Genomic DNA, 20486 nt, shown 5'->3' with positions numbered 1-20486 from the left:
TATCCACTGCACAAGGACTGGTATAACCTTTCTACATTATAACAGCCCGTGTATGCCCAGTGGGATAACTATATATATATTTACATAACCCCCCTCCATCGGTGATTTTAACCTTGTGATGCTTTCTTTGGACTTTATTGTTATCTGAAGGAGAGGTGTAGCATGTTTGCTTTTGTTGCAGCTTTTAATAATTCCCTTTATTTCCTCTCTCCTCTTACTTTAAATCTTTCAAAACTTTACATATATATATATATATATATATATATATATATACACACACTGAGTGATCACTGAATTATGACCACCCCTATGAAAAGTGAATGCGACCCATTGACCATGTGAGGTATGAGAGTGCGCAGTTAGTCGACCTACGAAGAATAGGTAAGGTGTCAGTGGTTCAGTAGATAGTAAAATTCCAAGCATGTTGGGTAAAAGGAAGGATTTATCAGACTTTTATAAAGGACAGACAGATTGTGGGTACTCAACCAGCTGGTGCCTCGATTTCCCAAACGGCTGAACTGGTGGGGTGTTCGAGAGTATCGTAGTTAAAGTATACTGGGACTGGGGTCAAAATAGTCAAACAATGACCTGACGGCAAAACTGCAAAGGTCAGCGAAAGGTTGAAGTCAGAGGTGAGCACCGGGTCTAACGACTTGTACAGGCGAACAGGCGCAGCACTGTTCAAGAGTTGACTAACCAATACAACATGGGCCAACCCAAAACAATATCTGCCATGACAATGCATTGCACGTATGGGCTATACCAGCATACAACCCCTATGGCATCCTCTCCTAACCAAGGTTCATAGGCATAAAAAAATCGCCTGGTGCAAAGAGTGTGCAAGTTGGATGTTAGAAGACTGGAAGAAGGTGTGCTGGTCGGATGAGTCACGTTATTTATTCCACACCGTGGATGGTCGTGTGCGGATTTAGCGTCAACAACACGAGGCTCTTGATCCATCATGCATGGTATCAAAAGTGCAGGCTGGTGAAGGCGGTTGTATGGTGTGGGGCATGTTTCACTGGCAGGAACTTGGACCCCTGGAACATGCAGAACAACACATCACTGGTCTTTGCTATCGTCAATTGCTTGCTGACTGTGTACACCCCACTACGTTACACCTTTTCCCAAATGGCAATGGTGTATTCCAAGATGACAATGCGCAGAGCCATCGGGCACTTGTTGTGCAAGAATGGTTTGAGGAACACAGTTCTGACTTCCAGTATATTGATTGGCCTCCGAACTCCCCCGATATCAATCCCACAGAGTACTTGTGGGACACTATGGAAAGACATATTGGGCATCTGGACACACCAATCACCTCCATAGCCGGCAGTATTACACACAACTTGGTTGGCCATACCATCCGAACGCTTCCGACACCTTGTTGAATCAATGCCACATCAGATAGCTGCTGTACTGAGGGCAAAAGGAGGACCTACGAAGTATTAGGTGGGTGGTCATAATTCAGTGATCACTCGGTGTATTTGTTAACTTGATTCCATGTTAATTGTTAACATGGAACTATAGGCGTTAACATGGAACTATAGAAATTGGAAATTGTTAACACGGAACTATAGAAACAATTGCCAGAACAACTATGGCTGGTCAGTTAGTTAGGCCTTAATTGCTGGTAATGCTTCCCGCCCAAAACAAAAATTTTCACCACCACCCATAAAACAAAACATGTTTCCCACATGTCAAAAAGGCATCATGAGAGTATAATCTTTTATTCTTAAAATATCATGCACGTTCTCTTCCCACACATTGCCAACTGAAGACGTTCTTTAACTAACGAAAGTCCTCGTAAAGACTATTGGCTTCACCGGATTCACTTACGTAGTTTTTAATTATTCTTCTTTCTTTTACTTCAATGACAACCAAGGATTTGGATGTGTACACTTCTGTTTCCTTGCACCCATTTAACTTAGTCAACTTTTACCTACTTCCCTCCCTTTTAATTTTTCAATTTAACCATTCAACTTAAACATTAACCATGCTACCTAAGTAAACCATCGCAGATTAATTTCAAGGTGAGTACCGCTTTTTAAGCTTTCGCTATTCTTTTCTAGTCTATTAACACGGTACTTGAAGATTTCTAAATATTTCGTATTGAGAGATTAATTGCTAATAAAATTACCACACTGCAGGGAGCTACAAGCTCCACATCCTCTCTTCAATACGGTTTTAGGCAAGGGTTTGGATGCTTTATTAGAATAATAAGGCGAAGACACCTTATTAGAACTTCACCTTATTGACAGCTCCACTTCCAAGTATGTTACGGCAATCTTTATCGATTTTGAGGGCGCTTTTGATACTTTATGGTGGGAGAGTGCCCTTAGTAGACTCCATTCTAATCATTGCTCTCTTCAGCTTTATAAACTTGTTAGAAACTACTTTGCCGATCGCACCGTCACCACTAAAAGCACGAATATTCACAGATCTCTCTCCCGTGGTTGCCCCCAAGGATCAATTTTGGGTCCCTTGATTTGGAACCTAGTTCTTGATGATTGGCTGCTTAGGACGACTGAATTTCAAAATGTGCAACAACTTGCGTATGCAGATGACATTATCATTTTAGTGAATGGAAACTCAAGATCTGATTTAGAACTATGCCAATAAAATACCCTTTGAACTATCGTCTTGGTCCTCTAAGAACAAATTAAAATTATCCCGAACCAAATCGAAGATAATAATTTTTAAACACAAATTAGACTAGGGCAGACCACCAGTTGCAAAACTTGACAAGAAATCACTTCCACTTGTCCGAAGCACCAAATTTTTAGGAGTTATCATCGACGACCGCTTTTCCTTTACTGCACATATTCAACATCTGTCTGTCAAAGTTGAGTTTTACCACAATGCTGCTCCAAATTACCAGACAAGACTGGGGATTGAACACTAAAACTACATTATTTTATAATGCTGTCATAATCCCAATTGCAACCTATGCTGCCAGCCTTTGGTTTAGACATACTGCACTTAAAACTGTACAAACTAAGTTATCCACTATTCAATGTTGTTTTCTCCTTAGCCTACTTCATGTTTACCGAACAGTATCAACTCCAGCTCTACAGACTCTTGCAGGCACTATACCACTTGATCTGCATGTTGTGTTTAGAGGGCTTTGCTTTTACATCCGCAAAGGAATTTCTACAGAATTTCAAGGAGTCATTGTTAACCCTTAGGCTGATCCCAAAACTGAGTGAACCAGATGCTGTAATTTGATAGTGAACACCTGGCAGAATAGATGGAATTCTACCGAAAAAGGAGCTCTTACCAAAAAATTTCATTCCGGACGTAACTGCACTACTTTCATCATCCACCAGAAAATGGTTTTCACCCTCACTATTTACCTCCTACATACTAACTGGATATGGTTCGCTTAATGCAAAACTCTACCAATTCAGACTTTCTAATACAGTCTCCTGTCGATGTGGGCTACCGGAACACTCTCCTCACGTACTTTTTGAATGCTCCATTTACGAGGACCTAAGATTGGCTTAAGGCAACAGTACCAAACTTGTGTACCGGAGGTGAGAAGATACTCATTTCTGTCAACAATTTCCAGGTCCTTCAAACCTTCTGTAATGCTGCTTTTAATCACAGAAAGGCTTTCAACCTCAATGTTAATTCAAGAAATCAAACTGAAAACACATCATAAATCATAATACAACTGTGTGCTGCCTCGTCATCCTGATGACGTCATATACAAAATTGTTGTGGTTTTCAAGAACACGCAAAGATTTTAACAGACGCTGCACTTTTCTGACTCATCCTTTATGAAGACTCTCTGCAACTAAATGCTTCCTCTGCTCAGTGATACTGTCATCGACCAGAGACTTCTGACACCACTCCAGATTAACAGAATTCAGAATTATATCTAGAACTTGTTCCTGCTGATCATGTTTGAATGACATTACTACTTCGTTTGACAATACACCTTTTTTCTTTGTGGACTACTTTGGGCAGCACTGCATAAAGACATGGGCAAAGGCATAGATAAAGATTTTATTTATTTTATATATATATATTTTTTTATTATTTATTTTTTACTTTATGCTATTCTCATCCTTATTTCTTCGTCTTCGGCTGTCCTGTCTCCTGGGAATGACTGTGTGTGCGTGTGTGCGTGCGTGTGTGTGTGTGTGCACATGCGCGTGCTGTTGCTGGCACGGGGTTCTTTTGAATGGATCCAAACCCTCTTTGGACATTCAGTGCATAACTGTTGAGGTTGGCCATGGTTCATGCACAGTTGTGGCCTACCTCCACATGGTGTAGACTGACACTGGGCAGGCTTTCCAGGTGATCGCCTGCCTGGTGACAAAACGGCCAGAAACAACTAATCAACACAACAACACACACTGCATGAACATAACACTACACACATTTCTGGCCTGTTACAGTGCTCTGTAACCATCACAGTGTACAAAGACGGAGTTGAACTTTCGTTCAGGTGCCGTCCTACATAAGATACTATACATGTCTACATACCCTGTATAAGGCCTCGAATTGGTTGAGCATGCTGAATTCTGATGGGATTCTTCCGGTTGCTCAGATTATAAACCTAAGGAGGCATAAATTCAAATTGAGGAAAGACAGTTGCAGAATAGATGTGTGAAAATTTGCCTTTAACCAGTGGGTAGTTAATTGTTGGATCAAACTTCCATCTGTTGTTGTGGAAGTTGATAGCTTAACTAAATTCCAGGAGGAACTGGACAAACTTTTAGAGGGAATGGTTGTGTGAATTTTTTTTTTTTTTTTTTGGCTGATGTTACATAAGCTCATATGCTTGCTTTCTTGAATCACATGCCTCTATTACTATCAGTAAAACCACATCTTTTCAAATGCATTCTTCAATAGAAGAATTCGGCTAAGTATGGCTCCCTGATCCACAGACTTGTCTTGTACCATCACTTACAAAGAGATTACAGTCCCTCTACAATTTTTTCTCCCTCTATCCTTCAATTTGCTTTAGTGGCAGTCACAATACAGACCCATCCCAATTTCTTACTGAAGTAAAATTTAGGTACAGGATTAGAAATGTGCTACTCTCTTAACAGCTATCTATACACTTAAGTGTAGTGTGTGTGTGTGTGTGTGTGTGTGTGTGTGTGTGTGTGTAAACTGGCTTACAAATGCTATTTTGCACTACTTGTCTTAAATATATTCTGAAATAAAAGGACCTGGGGATAATTATACAGTCAGATATGAAGTTTTCTGAGCAGTGCAGATGGTCTGCAATTGTAGCTCATGGTGTCTTTTCAATGATATACAGGAATTTTTCTAGCAGGGAAAAGGAGGTGATTATCCCCTTGTATAAGGCAATGGTCAGGCCACACCTTCAGTACTGAATACAGGTCTGGAGGCCTCATTTTAGGAAGGATGTAAAGCTGACAGAACGAGTACAGAGAAGGGCAACAAGATTAGTGAATGGAACAAAGGGTTGCTCTTACAAAGAAAGGCTTAAGTTTTGAAAATTACAGTGTCTGGAGACTAGGCACCTGCGAGGTGATCTGACTGAAGTATATAAGGCCTTGAATGGTTTGAGCATGCTCAATGCTGATGGGATTTTTCCTCTTTCCCAGATTAATCGCCTGAGGGGACATAAATTCAAATTGAGGAAGGAGAGTTATAGAACAGATGTGCGGAAGTTTGCCTTTAGTCAGCGAGTGGTTGATTGCTGGAACAAACTTCCATCTGTCATTGTAGAAGTTGATAGATTAAATAAATTCAAGGCAGAACTAGACAAACATTTGGAACAAATGGATGGATGAAATGGGAAGTTTTTTTTTTTTTTTTTGGCTGATGCTGTATAAGCTTGCTTTCTTGCATCATATGCCTCTGCTAATTCTAATTTTAAGAGAATTAGAATTAGAGAATTAAGAGAATTAGATATAAGCTAATTCTCTTAATTTTAGCAATTGATTCTCGCCTCTGTTTTCTTGTGATAAACATAATCAGACTTCTATTTATGGTTCTTATTATTCAAATTCTGATGCAACAATTTACAATTTGAAGAGAGCACACAGCATTTTTGTAGGCTGTGCCAAGGTTTTCCAAGTATTAACTGATTGTGACAATTTCTCAGGGTTGTAAATCTATCCTCCAAACAGTAGTGCAGAAGATAATAGTGATCAAGTTGAGGATTCAAGGAAGCCTCCACTTCACAAGACTATCAGCCAGTAAGTTCAGGAGTGAGGTACATTTAATCAAACAAGATGAGTTGAATGATTTGGTTCAAGACTTAAATTTGCCAAAAGAACAAGCTGAGCTGTTAGGTTCTAGGTTACAGCAGTGGAATATACTTGCAGCAGGAACAGAGATTTCAGTGTTTTGAAAAAGACATGAAAAGTTGCCGACCGGGCTAGCCGGGTGGGTAAAGTGCCTGCCTAGCAACCCAAAGGTCGCGGGTTCGAATCCCGCTTCGGGCTTGGATCAAAGTACTGCAAAAATCTTGGGAGGTACATTATGGCCACAGAAGCTGATGCGCCAACAACTACCAAAACAAAAAAAAAAAAAAAATGAAAAGTTTCTGAAATATTTTGCTACAGAGGACAGTATGCGTTTTTGCAAAGACATTATTGGACTTCTGAAAGGACTAGGTGTCATGCATAAGTCAGACCAAGATTATGGTCGGAACATATGCAGTGATCTTAATCACTGCATTGGTTTGCTAATTGGTTATTGGTTTGCTTGTTGGTTTGGGGGGAGGGTTTCACAAAATATTGTTGTTTTTTGTGTTTGTGGGACAGCCATGCGAGTTCATACCAGGACATGTAATGAAAAATATATTCCTTTAGTACAGTCAAACAAGGTTCTTCTTCCACCTCTGCATAAACTTATATTGATGAAAAATCTCATGAAGGGACTAGATAAAGAAGGTAACGGATTTGCATACTTGAGAAGTGCATTTTCTAATTTATCATAGGCCAAAATTAAGGAAGGAATAGGACCCCAAATTAGGAAACTCCTGAAAAACAATGTGTTTGAAACCCAGTTAAAGGAGATTGAATTAGCAGCTTGGCAATCATTTAGGGCAGTAGTACATAGTTTTTGGATAATAGGAAAAAAGAAAACTATGAAATGTTGGTGTCTAATTTACTCGAGTGCTACAAAAACACAAGCTGTTGAATGTTGTTGAAAATTCATTTTCTTCATTCCCATTTCAAATTTTTCCCCCCAAAATCTGGGAGATGTGAATGATGAACATAGGGGGCAGTTTCATCAAGATATTTCCATGATGGAAAAGTAGTACCAAGGTTGCTGGGATCCTGTAATAATGGGAGATTACTGCTGGTTCCTTGTGAGGGTGAGTAAGCAGGAATACAAGAAAAAAACCCTTAGTAGCAAACAATTTTAAGGACAATTACAGGTATGTTGATTAAATATTATTGAAATATAACTATTTCACAATGATTTATTATATTTTTTCCAAAGTTATACAAGTTATAGATAAAGTATAATATTTTTTTATACTTGTATTATAAACTTGAATTATACCTATATATCCCTTAACATTAAAATGTTGGTACATCTTTTGATGTGGTCATGATAGACTTTTTATGGTGATTTTCGGAATCAGTACATTTATTTTCTCCAGAATCAAATATTTTCATTGCAGAGGTATGAGAAAAATATTGTTTGTTGGCTAGTGTTATTAGAGATTACAAATCGTGTGAGTATTTTTTTCTTATTATTTTCATTTCATTTTATTTATTTTATTTTTTTTTTTTAGGTTCAGCTGTATATAGGGTTTCAAGATGACCTCCTCAGAAAAACTAGAAAGCTATTGGCATCACATATCTGCAGCTTCCCTTTTATGCATTCATATCAATTACATCATAATGCCTTATAATGAGACATTTTAACTTTCCATATATTTGGAACTTGCGGATTGGTTACATACACACTAGCAAGACTTCTGTGAATTTACTGGATAATTGTTTCTGATAGCAGCAAGTTACAAAAGAAACACTCTTGATCTGATTATCAGCAGCAATTCTTCATGCATTAAGAACTTACAGAAAAAAAGACCCACTAGATGGCAATTATCACAGTTTCCAAATGGAATTTACCTAAAGATTCCTCTGTCGAGTGTAAAGGGAAGGGGTTTTTCTTTCATAAAGTTGACTAACAGTAGTCTCGGAGAGTTTTAAATTCCACAATAGGACCAACTGATGTTAGTATTGGCACTAATAGTGACAAATTCTTCGAGAAAAAAAGCTTCTAGAGCATCAGCCAAAAAAAGAAAATAAATCTGTCCCTCCTCACCAAGAATTTGTCTACTTCTTCCTTCAATTTGTTCAAACTACCCACTTCCACAACAGATGGGCATTTCTTCCAACAATCAATCACCTGCTTCCAAAAATCAATCAAAGCAAACTTGCACAGATTTATCCTGCAACCTTCCTCGATTTGAATTAATGCTCACCCATGTGTATGGTCTCAGCAAGAGGAAGAATGCCATCAACATTGAGCTTACTCAATCCATTCAAGACCTTAAACACCTCAATCAGATCTCCTCACAAGTGCCTAGTCTACAGACTATGGAATTTGCAGGACTGAAGCCTTGGTAAGAGTACACTTGTTTCTTTCACCAACCTTGTTGCCCTTCTCTGCACATGTTCCAACAGATATACATCTTTCCTAATATGAGGACTCCAGACTTGTATACAGTACCCAAGGTGCAACTTAACCATGGCCTTGTCTTGAGTAATGTATATAAGCCTAGAGATGTTGTTAATAACAACAAATTCTAAATGTGAAGCATTTAGGAAATAATCATAGAAGCTATTATGCTTTTCATACCAACTAAGAAATACTGTTCAAGGCTTAGACCTAAACAGATGTCAGATGAATTAATGAGAATTGTGGCAGATAAGAAAAATGCATGACATGCATATAAATAATCTGGTGATAAAGAAGCCTATAGTAGTATATAACTAGTCTGCAATCAAGTCACAAAAGAGGTTAGGCAAGCTAAGGCAGATTATGAGGATTCTTTGGCAAGGATGCAAAAAAAAAAAAAATATAGCAAAGAATTCTTTACTTATGTATAGAAGGAAGAGGATGAATTACAATAGTCCACTTGATATCAATGATTTAACTGCAACTGCTGCTGCTGATGATCCTGCTCAGGATGCTAATACACTGATTATGTATTTTGCATTTAATTCACACATGAGGAATTCTTTTGGGTAGGGACTGCTAGAAATTTTTCCAACTCCTAACAGAGAGCTAAATGATTTTGTGATAACTGAGAATCAAGTGTAATGGTAATTGTTGAAGCTAAACATAAAGAAGGCATCAGAGATGGATGGGATTATATTAAGGGATGCAGCAAAGTAGGTAAACAAATGCTTAACTGTGATTATGAGAGCATCTCTGGATTCAGGGAAGTTCCCTGTGGACTATAGATATGCAAATGCATCCCCAATTCACAAAGGGAGACCAAAGCATGACTTGAATAAATACAGACTTTTAACTTGATTTCTGTTCCAATAAAAATAGAGTTGCTGATTAAAGAAGAAATTCAGGACAATGTAGACGAAAGCACAATTATACTGCAGCCCAATGCATAGATCTGATAAGGAGCATTCTTGTCTGATCAATCTGATCAAATACTATAATGAAATAACAAAAGACCTAGATGCAAAAAATAATTTTAATATCATATACCTGGATTTCAAAAAAAGCTTTTGATACTGTTACACATATAAAAGACTGCTGTACAAATTGGAGCAGTATGGTATTAAGGGCAAGGAAAAGACTGATTATCAATGGATGCGGCCTCTTCTCGGATTAATGTTATTAGTGCATTCCCCCCCCCAGAATTCAGTGTTGGACACGTTGTTTTCTATACTTATTAATGATACTGATGAAGGTATTATCAGACTTGATGTCTAAGTTTGCAGATGATATGAAGGGTTGGTAAGGTGATTAATCAAGGTATGCTACAGCAACAAAATCTAGAAAAAATGATTATAATTTAAGAAAGCAGTACTTTTTTTTTTAGTAACAATACAAACCAGAAATAATAAAGTATTATTATTTTTTATTATATAAGAAACTACTGGGAAAAGAAAACTGAAGTTTAACTTTAACAAATGTAAGGTACTGCATTTGGGTAGCAGTAATCCCAGATTAATGTACCAATTGTGTGGTACTCCATTCAAGGTAGCAGAAAATAAAAAGACCTGTGGGCAATTGTGCAGTTAGATATGAAGTCCTCTGAGCTGGGCAAACAAGCTGCCAGGACAGATCATGGAGTTTTCTCAATAATAAAAATGAATTTTGGTAGCACAGATAAGGAGGTTATTATCCCATTGTATAAGGCAATGGTGAGATCACATCTTGAGCACTGTGGTTTCTTCCTAAAACGAGGTCTTTAGGCCTCGTTTTAGGAAGGATGTAGATCTGCTGGAACAGAAGCAGAAAAGGGCAATGAGATTGTTGGGTGCCACAAAAGGGTGCTCCTACCAGGAAAGGTCTCAGTTTGGCAAATTGCAGCATCTGGAAATTAAGTACCTATGAGATGATCTGATTGAGATGTTTAAGGCTCTGAATGGATTGAGCAAGCTCAATGCTGATGGAATCCTTCTTGCTCAGACTACATGCTTAAGAGGACATAAATTCAAATTAAGAAAGGATGGTTGCAGGATAGATATGCAGAAGTTTGCCTTCAGCCAGCCATGGTTGATTGTTGGAAAAAATTTCCATCTGTTGTTATGGAAGTGGGTAGTTTGAATAAATTCAAAGAAGTAGACAAACACTATTGGAAGGGATGAACAAGAGATGTGGGGAGGGTAATTTTTTTTTGTTTGATGCTATATAAGTTTGCATTCTTGCATCATTTGTCATTACTAATACTAACTGTTCAAAGAAGAGAGACTTGCTGAATGTTTTCCATAAAAATCACACATACAACATGAAAAATTTGCCAAAAATAAATCTCATTGGAAGTGGATAAATTATAAGGAATACTAATCTAACCTATAATGGCACTAAATCGAAACTTTATTCAAAATCATAATAATCTACTACTTATAATTAAAATTAATTGCACAACTTTTGTCAAGTTCTTTTTTTTTTGTTTTTTTTTTTTTTTATTTTCTTACAGATTTGACACCAACTGTTATGTTCACCTGCCTATAAAAACTGATTTCATTGAAATATGGTTATTATTCAAGCTGTGAGAATAATGCATAAAAAAACATACACATATAAAAGAAGAACATCTGAATTAAGTTTTTTTGTATATATTTCAACTCAACGAGGCTAATCGCACCAACTGAAAAACAATTACCAAAGACAATAAAATTATGTACCGATACTCTGTCAATTAATATTAATTTTAAAAAAACTCGCAAATCCTTAATATGAAATCTCACTTTTTTATAAAATACAACATAGTTCTTTAGGCCACTTATTTTATTAGGGTATTGCAAAGATACCCTTTGAAAGATACCCTTATTTTATTAGGGTATCTTTCAAAGGTTACAACTGTTAAATAACAGATAACTTCGTGGTAATAATAATGGATTTTAATTTAATTAAAAATTATTAATAGCTTACTTGTTCCAGTTCTGGTAAAAGCTGTGTAATGTCTACATCTGACTTGCTATCTTTTCTGTCTCTCTGAGAATTCATTTCAACGACCACCAAAAGCGGTGTACAAATTATGAGAGATTCTTTTGCTTTTGAAACACAGCTGATTTTTATGTTTTTAAAATAAATAAATAACCTGAGAAGCAAAACACCAAATTACCACACCTCCCCAGGAAAAACACTTCATTAAAAAAAAAATTAATAAAATTACAAAATAAATACAACTGGAAAAAACAAATTGTGCTGCCATCTATTATAAAAATACAAAATTTTTATACGGGGTGTTCGATAGTTCTTTTACCCACTTCCACACCAAAAAAATAAAATATGATAAATGTAAATGCAGCACAAAAATCACTAACAACAGTTACTCAACAAGGGTGTCTGCATGTGCTTTGCACCGCCATATTCAGAAAACAAGTTTTTGCAGCACCGCTATGTGTGAGTGGAGAAACAATGCAGTATTGCCAGAGCCAAATACATCTCGAGAACACTTTCAGTTCCTCAGAAAGGTACACTCAGAAATAGTCAAGTCCCCCCACCCACAACCCAAAACACTAAATCCATCCAGTGACGCAACTACCATATTTCTAGTTGCGCCACCGTGGGGAAGGCCAAAAAATTAGGGCAAATACACCGATAGCTAGCATGGTATCATTATGAGATCGTTCAGGAATTTGCCTCTGACTACATCAAAATGAATTTGGTCTTCAAAGAAATACAGACCAAACAACCAGATGAAAGGCACTGCAGTCAGAGTAGTACATCTTGTAACAGTTCGGTTTTTCGAAAAAGGTGTTCTCCTTGTAGTAGAAAAAAAAATTCATTTTTCAATCCCCGATGAAGTTCAGATGTATTGGGAATAATCCTCTTCCTACAATGACCCTACACGTCTTCATCATTTAATTAACAAATGAAAGATGGTATAATTCGTGCTGAGATATTTATCTTTATATACCCAAGATCCCATCAGTCCTCAGAGTGCCTGCAAATGATCTCCATCATTTGCGGACACTCCGAGGAAGGGCATCTCCCCACGTTCTTCTGATACCAACAAACCTTTCACAGCCTCGGCTTCAAACAGCCTTCAACTTGGCCCCAAAACTCCACCATACACAGATACAGAATGTCCTGCTCTTCGGTGCCAATGACACCAGTGAAATGAAAACTAGCCATGAGGTAAAGGAGTTTGTATCCAAAAAGCTCAAAAACGACATCAAGATGGTTAAAGTAAAATCTCTCAGAGTGATAAGAAATCGCGGAGTCACCGTGAAAACTGCATCCAAGCAACATTTCAATACTATCTCCTCCTCCTCTGCGTCCCTCTCTGCTGCTGGCATCGCCACATCCGCTCCAAAAAGATCATATCCTGCAATTCTCATCTATCACGTTCCCAAAGACTATACAAATGAGGAATTCTTAGAGGACCTTTGCTTTAAGAACCTCATCGATTTAAGATTCTCGTACGAGGAAGTAAATGCGGTGACTACGTTCAGGTTCAACGCCAAGTCAAACTCATCTTCGACTAATCACATGGTTGTGAACTTTGTACCAAAGATCTATAAAGAAGTACTATCCAGTGATCGGATATTCCTGGGCTGTAGCTCCCACAAGATTAGAGCATTTACAATAGTAACCAAATGTTTAGGCTACGGACACATCACACAACATTGCACTCAACGCTCTCCAACCTGTGGTCGCTGTGCCCATAGTGGGCACGTCATTGCAGACTGCTCACACAAACAGAAGCAGCCTGTCTGCATTAACTGTAAGAGGTACAAGAGGGCTTCAGAGCACTCGGTAAGAGATACAACCTGCCCTGAATACCAATACCAAGGTGCCCTGGAAATGATATGACTCAGAACTGCTAATCGAGAAATAGCCAAGCAACACTACAATTCAGGTGAATCAGAATAAAACGTCTTCTGATGGATTTCACTCTCATATTCCTCTTGCAATCCATAAAACCTTAAAAGTTATTCAAATCAATGGACATAGTTTGCGAATGAGATGCGGCAGGCTTCAGAGCAAAATTGTGTGGACGTGATCTCCATCTAGGAGCCCTACTTCTCGAAGGGCCAGTTTGGGTTTGTCTCCTAATGTGAAAAATGGGCTATTCCATTTATGCTCGAGAGGTGCTACCTGTGCCCCAAAACCCTAACACATGCATAATCATTTTAAACAGAAATTTATATGTCATTGTTGTCGATGGTCTCTGCAACAAATGGGCGATTTATGTGCAAATCACCTTCTCATTTCTCTCCTTCTACCTGCTGCAGACTTCAACGACTCATTAAATATCTTGGAGTTCGTGTTCAACTTCCTCGTCTCTAGGAATGTCCTCATTACCTCTTACGTCAATGCAAAGTCCCATTTCTGGTTCAACACTGTTTCTGACGCCAGAGGCCTTCTTCTTGAGGACTTAATTTTAACTTTTAATCTTGCAGTCCATAATCGACCCGCCAACCCTCCTCCTAATGCAACTCAACCGGCGAGCCGAATATTGACGTTATACTCACCACCAATAACTTAAATTCACGGATCGGCAACTACAAAACAGACTATTTGTCTGTTTTACTGGACGAAAAACCCCTGCGTGGGGAAGCACAGTGGTATCGTCACCGTCCTCCCCACACGGATAGAAAAGGGCCGGGTTCGAATCCCGTCGATGACGAGGGGAACTTTAATGGGCTTTTTTCACTCCGTGGCTGAGTTAGTCGGTCTCAGGCGTAGATAGCAAACAGGCAAACCGACCAGAGAACACACGCATTTTACAGACAAAATAAATATGGGTATATGTAATCATTTACAGGAGACACTGATATCATTAATTTGGTCGAAAAACCCCAGTTTTTCGACCAAAGAACGACTGCTCAGCGACGGATTGAAAAGACCCCATTAAAGTTCCTCGCATCATTGACGAGATTCGAACCCGGGCCTTTTCCACCTGGTGTGGGGAAGACGGTGACAATACCAGATTGAAAACTCAGTGACAATAGAGCTATTGTGCTCCATGTCTCTGTCGATGCACCTACCGACAGAAACTCGCCTGGAACAAACGGGTGACTTATATGCAAATCACCTTTTGTGCACAACCGGACTTTGTCCGGATCTGCACAAAAACTATTGAGTGGGACTCTTTTGATGCCTCCATCACTGATGACTATCCACTAAATCCTCCAGACAGCTTCAGCTTAACTTCTGCAAAAAGTCTAGCCGAGTTTATTCAACAGTCATATAAAAAGCCTCCTACAAATCGGCAAAGAAGAACACCATCCGCCTTAAAGTCTGCTCCTGGTGGTACTAGGACTGATTATTCTTCGCAAATCAGTTCACCGCGCTCGACGGTTATACCAGCGACTCCGCGACTGGCCTGCTGAAGAACTTATGCGATTATATTACTGCATTGACAAAACTAACACCTTTAATAAAGCAATTGCAATGAGTAAGAGAGAAATCTGGACCGTCTTTGAAAAAGAATCCAACAGAAAAAACCCATGGGGCTTCATGTACAAGATAGCTATGGAGAGAATCTCTGAGGTCCTCAGCACTGTTACCACTGTGACACATGAAACTTCTGGCTGGTCAGACTTTATTAAATAAATTCTTGACAACTTATTCGCTGTGGATAATCCTGCTGAAGGTTCTCCAGAGCATATGGTAATTCGGGAGACAATAAGTACACCACTAAAGAAGTGTCCAGTAATGGATATGATTGAATATGTGTTCATTCTCTGGCTGACCACTCTACCTGCTCTTGCACTTCAATAAATGCCTCATGGACGGCATCTTTTCCACTGTTTGGAAAGTTTCTTTGCTCTGTTTTATCAAAAAGCCAGATAAGCCTGCCTCAAATGCAAGTGCTTACAGACCAATTGCACTGCTTTCTAATCTTGAGAAGATCTTGGAGCGGGTTACAGCTCTTCGAATAACAGTTCTGTTTGTACAGTAAAATCTCTTTTCCGCCTGTCAATGTGACTTCACCCCAGGTAATTCTTGTGAGGAGGTCTTGTCTTACTTCGTCTGGTACATTGAAAATTCTAAGTGCAAATTTGAACTAGCTATTATGGTCGACTTCCAGGGCGCCGACACTGTCTGGTCGGTCAGCGCCCTTGAACGTCTCTGGTCTGCCATATGCTCCTTTCATATGTACAAATTATTTCCAAGTTACTTCTCTGACCGCTCAATAATCGTCAAATCAAACTTTCTTCAAGTTTCTAGGAAGGTCTATCGAGGGTGCTCCAAGGTTGTCCTGGGGCCCCTTATCTGGAACACTGTGCTGCAAGACTGGCTGGGCCGCTCTTTCCAGAATTGAAAAAAAAATTAATTTTTGCTTTTGCTGATGACCTGACAATTGTGGTCTCAGGCAGTTCTCGTGGGGTGGAGGTGAATGCAAACGGAATTTCAACTGACCAAATTTAAAATTAATCCAATGAAAAGAAAAATTATGCTTTTTAAATCCAAGTCGGATCTCAGATGACCTCCCCAAGTCAAAATGTTTAGCAAGCGGTTACTTAGTCATTCAGGCGAAACTCCTTGGGGTAATCAGTGACCATAAGCTTTCCTTCTACCCCAGCCTGCACGTGTAGCACAGTGGTAGCATTACCGCCCCCCCCACACCGGGTGGAAAAGGCCTGGGTTCGAATCCCGTCGATGACGCGAGCAATTTTTATGGGCTTCTTTCACTCCGTGACTAAGTTAGTTGGTCTTAGGTGTAGATAGCAAGGTTCCCGCCCACCGGTGTTTTTCATCCAGCAAAGCAGGAAAATCGACCAGAAAATACAAGCAATTTACAGACACAATACACATGGGTAGTTGAATTAACATTCTGGAGGACCCTAATAAATAATTTTTCCTTGTTCTTGTCTGCACTGTAACATGGTGGTATTGTCACTGTCCTCCCACACCGGGTGGAAAAGGCCCGCGTTCGAATCCAGACAATGATGCCAGGAACTTTAGTGGGGTTTTTTTTTTTTTTTTTTTTTCACTCCGTGGCTGAGTCAGTCGGTTTCAGGCGTAGTTAACAAGGTTACCCCAGAAATTGGGGTTTTTTTCATCAAGCAAAACAGGCAAATCGACCAGAGAACACACGCAATTTACAGACACAAATATGAGTTTATGTGATGAATTACGAGTGACCCTAATACAAATTTTTCCTTCTATCCTCATTTGATTGAAATGAGTACTAAAATCAAAAAAATTCACAGAGCCAATTATTAGATTATCCAGGGTGAAGGGGTGGAGTCTCTCTAGTAAGTCACCTTTATTATTATTATTATTATTATTATTATTATTAGCCATATGGTACAAGGAAGCCTGAGGCTTATGCTGCACCAGCCAAAAAAAAAAAAAAAAAAAAATTCCCGTTACCCCCTGTGTGTGTGTGTGTGTGTGTGTGTGTGTGTGTGTGTGTGTGTGTGTGTGTGTGTGAGAGAGAGAGAGAGAGAGAGAGAGAGAGAGAGAGAGAGAGAGAGAGAGAGAGAGAGAGAGAGAGAGAAGTAGAAAGGCATCACCAAGAAAGAGAAGAATGATGATATCCAGCTCAGGACCCTGGGTTTGCCAAGCCCATACTCACCAGATGTGAGCCCCCGGGGTTAAACTTTTCTCTACTATAATGCTTTTTTCTTGTCCACAGTCACCTATGCGGCAGGAGTTTGGTTCCACCAATTCCCAAATTAGGTTAAAACTGAATTCCACCTAACAGAGCGTGCTGCTCTCTCTATTTTCAGAGTCTGTAGAGCAGTTTCGACCGCTGCAGTGCAAGTTATTGCCGATTCCCTTCCTTTGAATCAATTTGTCATCTATCGTCGCCACTGCTTTCGACATAAAAACCAAACTGTACCTTCAAAATTACTTGGTATCCAGCTAAATTTAAAAGATGATCCTAAAAAGGAGAAATCCAAATGCTTTAAGGAGCTAATTGGAATCTGGCAGACCACCCCACTTGGAGTTGCCACAAGAAAATTCCTGCCTGATGTGACCTTCTTACTCTCTAAATCCGTTAGCACCTGGTGCTCCTTAACTGAAACTATAATATTAGGGCCACCTGGTAATTTCTTATACAGGGTGTCTCTAAAATATTGGTACAAACGTTTAGGGAAGCTAGGTAACATCTAAAGGAATGTGAATCGCATAGGAATCCATAAAACGGAAACGTCACCGTAAGTCGGTACACGGCACTGTTCATCAGTTCGCAAGAGGGAAAATTTCTGGTTTACTCATTCAAGCAGTAGTCGCCGCACGAAGAGCATTCATCGATATACGAACTGTCAGCTGGCAGACATGCACCTAGTGTATGGATTAGCAGAGGGCAATGGACGAGCCACTCAACGAATTTACGCTTCGGGAGTACGCTTCCAAGACAGACATTTACCAGACCACCGTTTGTTTGCGCGTGTGCATCAAAATTTGTGCGATTATGGGTCATTTAGAGGTAACAGGAGTAGTGCGGGCAGACCATGTCCGACGCGAATTCCCAACATGGAAGAAAATGTGTTGAAGCCCATCCAGAATAATCCTACTACCATCACATGTGCCGTTGCCTTTGCCTTAGGAGTGTCTCGTTGCAGGGTACAGCGTGTCTGGCACGATTTCTTACACCCCCTTCATCTCCAGTTACTGCTCCCCCCCACGTCATCCTGCACGTGTGGCTTTTGTGCAGTGGTTTCTCCAAGAAAGTGTTCAAGACTTGAATTTTCCAGCCTATGTTTTGTTCACGGATGAGGCTTATTTCACTCGGGAAGGCTTATTCAATCAGCACAATGGTCATGTGTGGACTCACGACAACCCACACGGTGTGCGCCCCCATGCGGCACACCATCGCTTCGCAATAAATGTGTGGGTAGGTATGGTCGATGGCTGCTTAGTCGACCCATACCTGTTACCATCCCTCATGAACTCCGCTAAATATCGAATCTTTCTAGAACAAGTTCTACCAGGATTATTTGACGATGTTCCAGCAAATGTGAGACCCAACATTTGGTTTCAACATGACGGGGCGCCTACCCATTATGGAAGGTGTGTTCGTGACCATTTGAACAGGCATTTTGGGCGTCGATGGATTGCCTGTGGACCCGTTTCCTGGCCCCCACGCTCACCTGATTTATCGAGCCTTGATTTCTTTCTGTGGGGGCCCTCAAATCTGTCATGTATGAATGTGACATGTGAATGTGACCTGTGGAGATGGAAATGGATCTCGTGGCGAGACTCGTCTGCGCTGCTGCTATTGTCAAAGAAACTCCAGGTGTGTTCGACCGTGTCCGTCAAATCATGCTGTGTCGGTGTCATGCATGCATAGCGTCTCATGGTGGAACCTTCGAGAATCTGTTGTAACATCATGAAATGCATCCATCTTGTACTCCATTGTTAATATTATGTCAAATAAATGTTTGCCACTAATTACTCTCTTGTGTCATTTCTGCTTCTTGTGCCTCTGCTACTACTTTCCCGTGACGTTTCGGTTATGGGTGCCTATGCGATTCACATTCCTTTAGATGTTACCTACCTCCCCTAAACGTTTGTACCAATATTTTTGAGACACCCTGTATATTACAGTTTGTATAACTGTATCAACATCAGCGTTACAGGTTCTTATGAGGGCCATGCCTTTAGACCTTATGGTGGTGGTGTTCACTGGGTGACGTTATTGTATTTGAAAACGGATACCAGCAGAAATTTATCAATTACAGTATGTACTAATAACACTGGATCTCATATTAAAAAAAAAACGTGAGATGTTATAATGAATTGATACATGTTTGGCAAACCAGAGGGATACAATTACTGCAGGTCTAGTTACCAAAATATTTATCCCTCAAGTCGCGTTTCTATTGGCCAAAAAAGAACCAGAGATAGTTTTCTATGGAGAAAGAAGACTAAGTGTTAACAAGTGAAAAAATTTAATTACAAATAGATACAGAAGATCTTTGATTACAAATAGATACTGTAGCTTTCGAGACAAATCGTGTCTCTTTTTCGACAGAATTTGAACTTAACGGATACAGTTATGCGTGCAGTGAGGCGTGTGAAGGCACGTTATTCAATCATTAAACTGGCGTTTATTGTTGCTGCACGGACATCCCTAGTTTTCCTCCAGCGCTTGTCGAGGCATAAAATGGTTGTCTCTAAGATGGGGTGTAGTCTCATACCTTTGCAGCAGTTCATGGCTCTCGAATTGCTCAATATACTGAGTGACTGTAACCAGAAGCGGTGGCGAAAGTGCCGGGAGTGGTCTATGATTTCATAGTCTCGCTTGGGATTGAGGTCGTGGTCGGTAGTCCAGAAGTGCTCTGCGATTGCGGACTGGTCGGTCTCACACTGTCAATACCAGCGACGCACACCGTCAATAATACCAGCGTGGTATTTCCTAGAAGAGGTGAGAGGAGACGTGCAATATACTTGGACAGTTTGTATGTAGGTGCATTGCAGCAGGACACTATGGGTCTGAGAGGAACACCTATCTTATGGATTTTTGGTAAACCATAAAACTGTGGCAGTTAGCAGCCCGGGGCATGAAGAAGTCTCCGAGTTGGAGCAGAGATTTTCTTTTCTTTAAACCATGCATGGACAAGTTTATTGACGCATGACTCCAGATGTTTAAGACCTTAATGGGTGGATCTGTCACAGGTTCATATACGGAGGGGTCTAGTAGGAGGGCAGGGCTTTATCTCGGTAGGCTGACCGGTCTAATATGACAGGCCCTCCTACTAGACCCCAGCGTATATGAACCTGTGACAGATCCACCCATTAAGGTCTTAAAACATCTGGAGTCATGCGTGAATAAACTTGTCCATGCATGGTTTAAAGAAAAGAAAATCCCTTCTCCAACTCGGGGGAACTTCTTCATGCCACGGGCTGCCAACTGCCACAGTTTTATG

The 20486-nt window shown here is 39.9% G+C and overlaps 1 protein-coding gene across 2 annotated transcripts in view; it reads right to left on the bottom strand.

Annotated features, from left to right (window-relative positions):
* Sec10 (Exocyst complex component Sec10) overlaps positions 1 to 11801 on the bottom strand; it is a 225498-nt gene extending 213697 nt beyond the window's left edge. For both annotated transcript variants that reach the window (XM_090369552.1, XM_090369553.1), the window contains exon 1: positions 11578 to 11801. In XM_090369552.1, coding sequence (XP_090225678.1) covers positions 11578 to 11652 — 75 coding nt within the window. In that variant the 5' untranslated portion in view covers positions 11653 to 11801. The remainder of the gene's footprint in view (positions 1 to 11577) is intronic.
* Positions 11802 to 20486: the final 8685 nt, after the last annotated feature.

Source organism: Mastigoproctus giganteus, chromosome 3 (genome assembly GCF_048544385.1).
Source record: "Mastigoproctus giganteus isolate SK-2022 chromosome 3, ASM4854438v1, whole genome shotgun sequence".
NCBI lineage: Eukaryota > Metazoa > Arthropoda > Arachnida > Uropygi > Thelyphonidae > Mastigoproctus > Mastigoproctus giganteus.
This window is presented reverse-complemented; position numbering and strand designations above follow the sequence as displayed.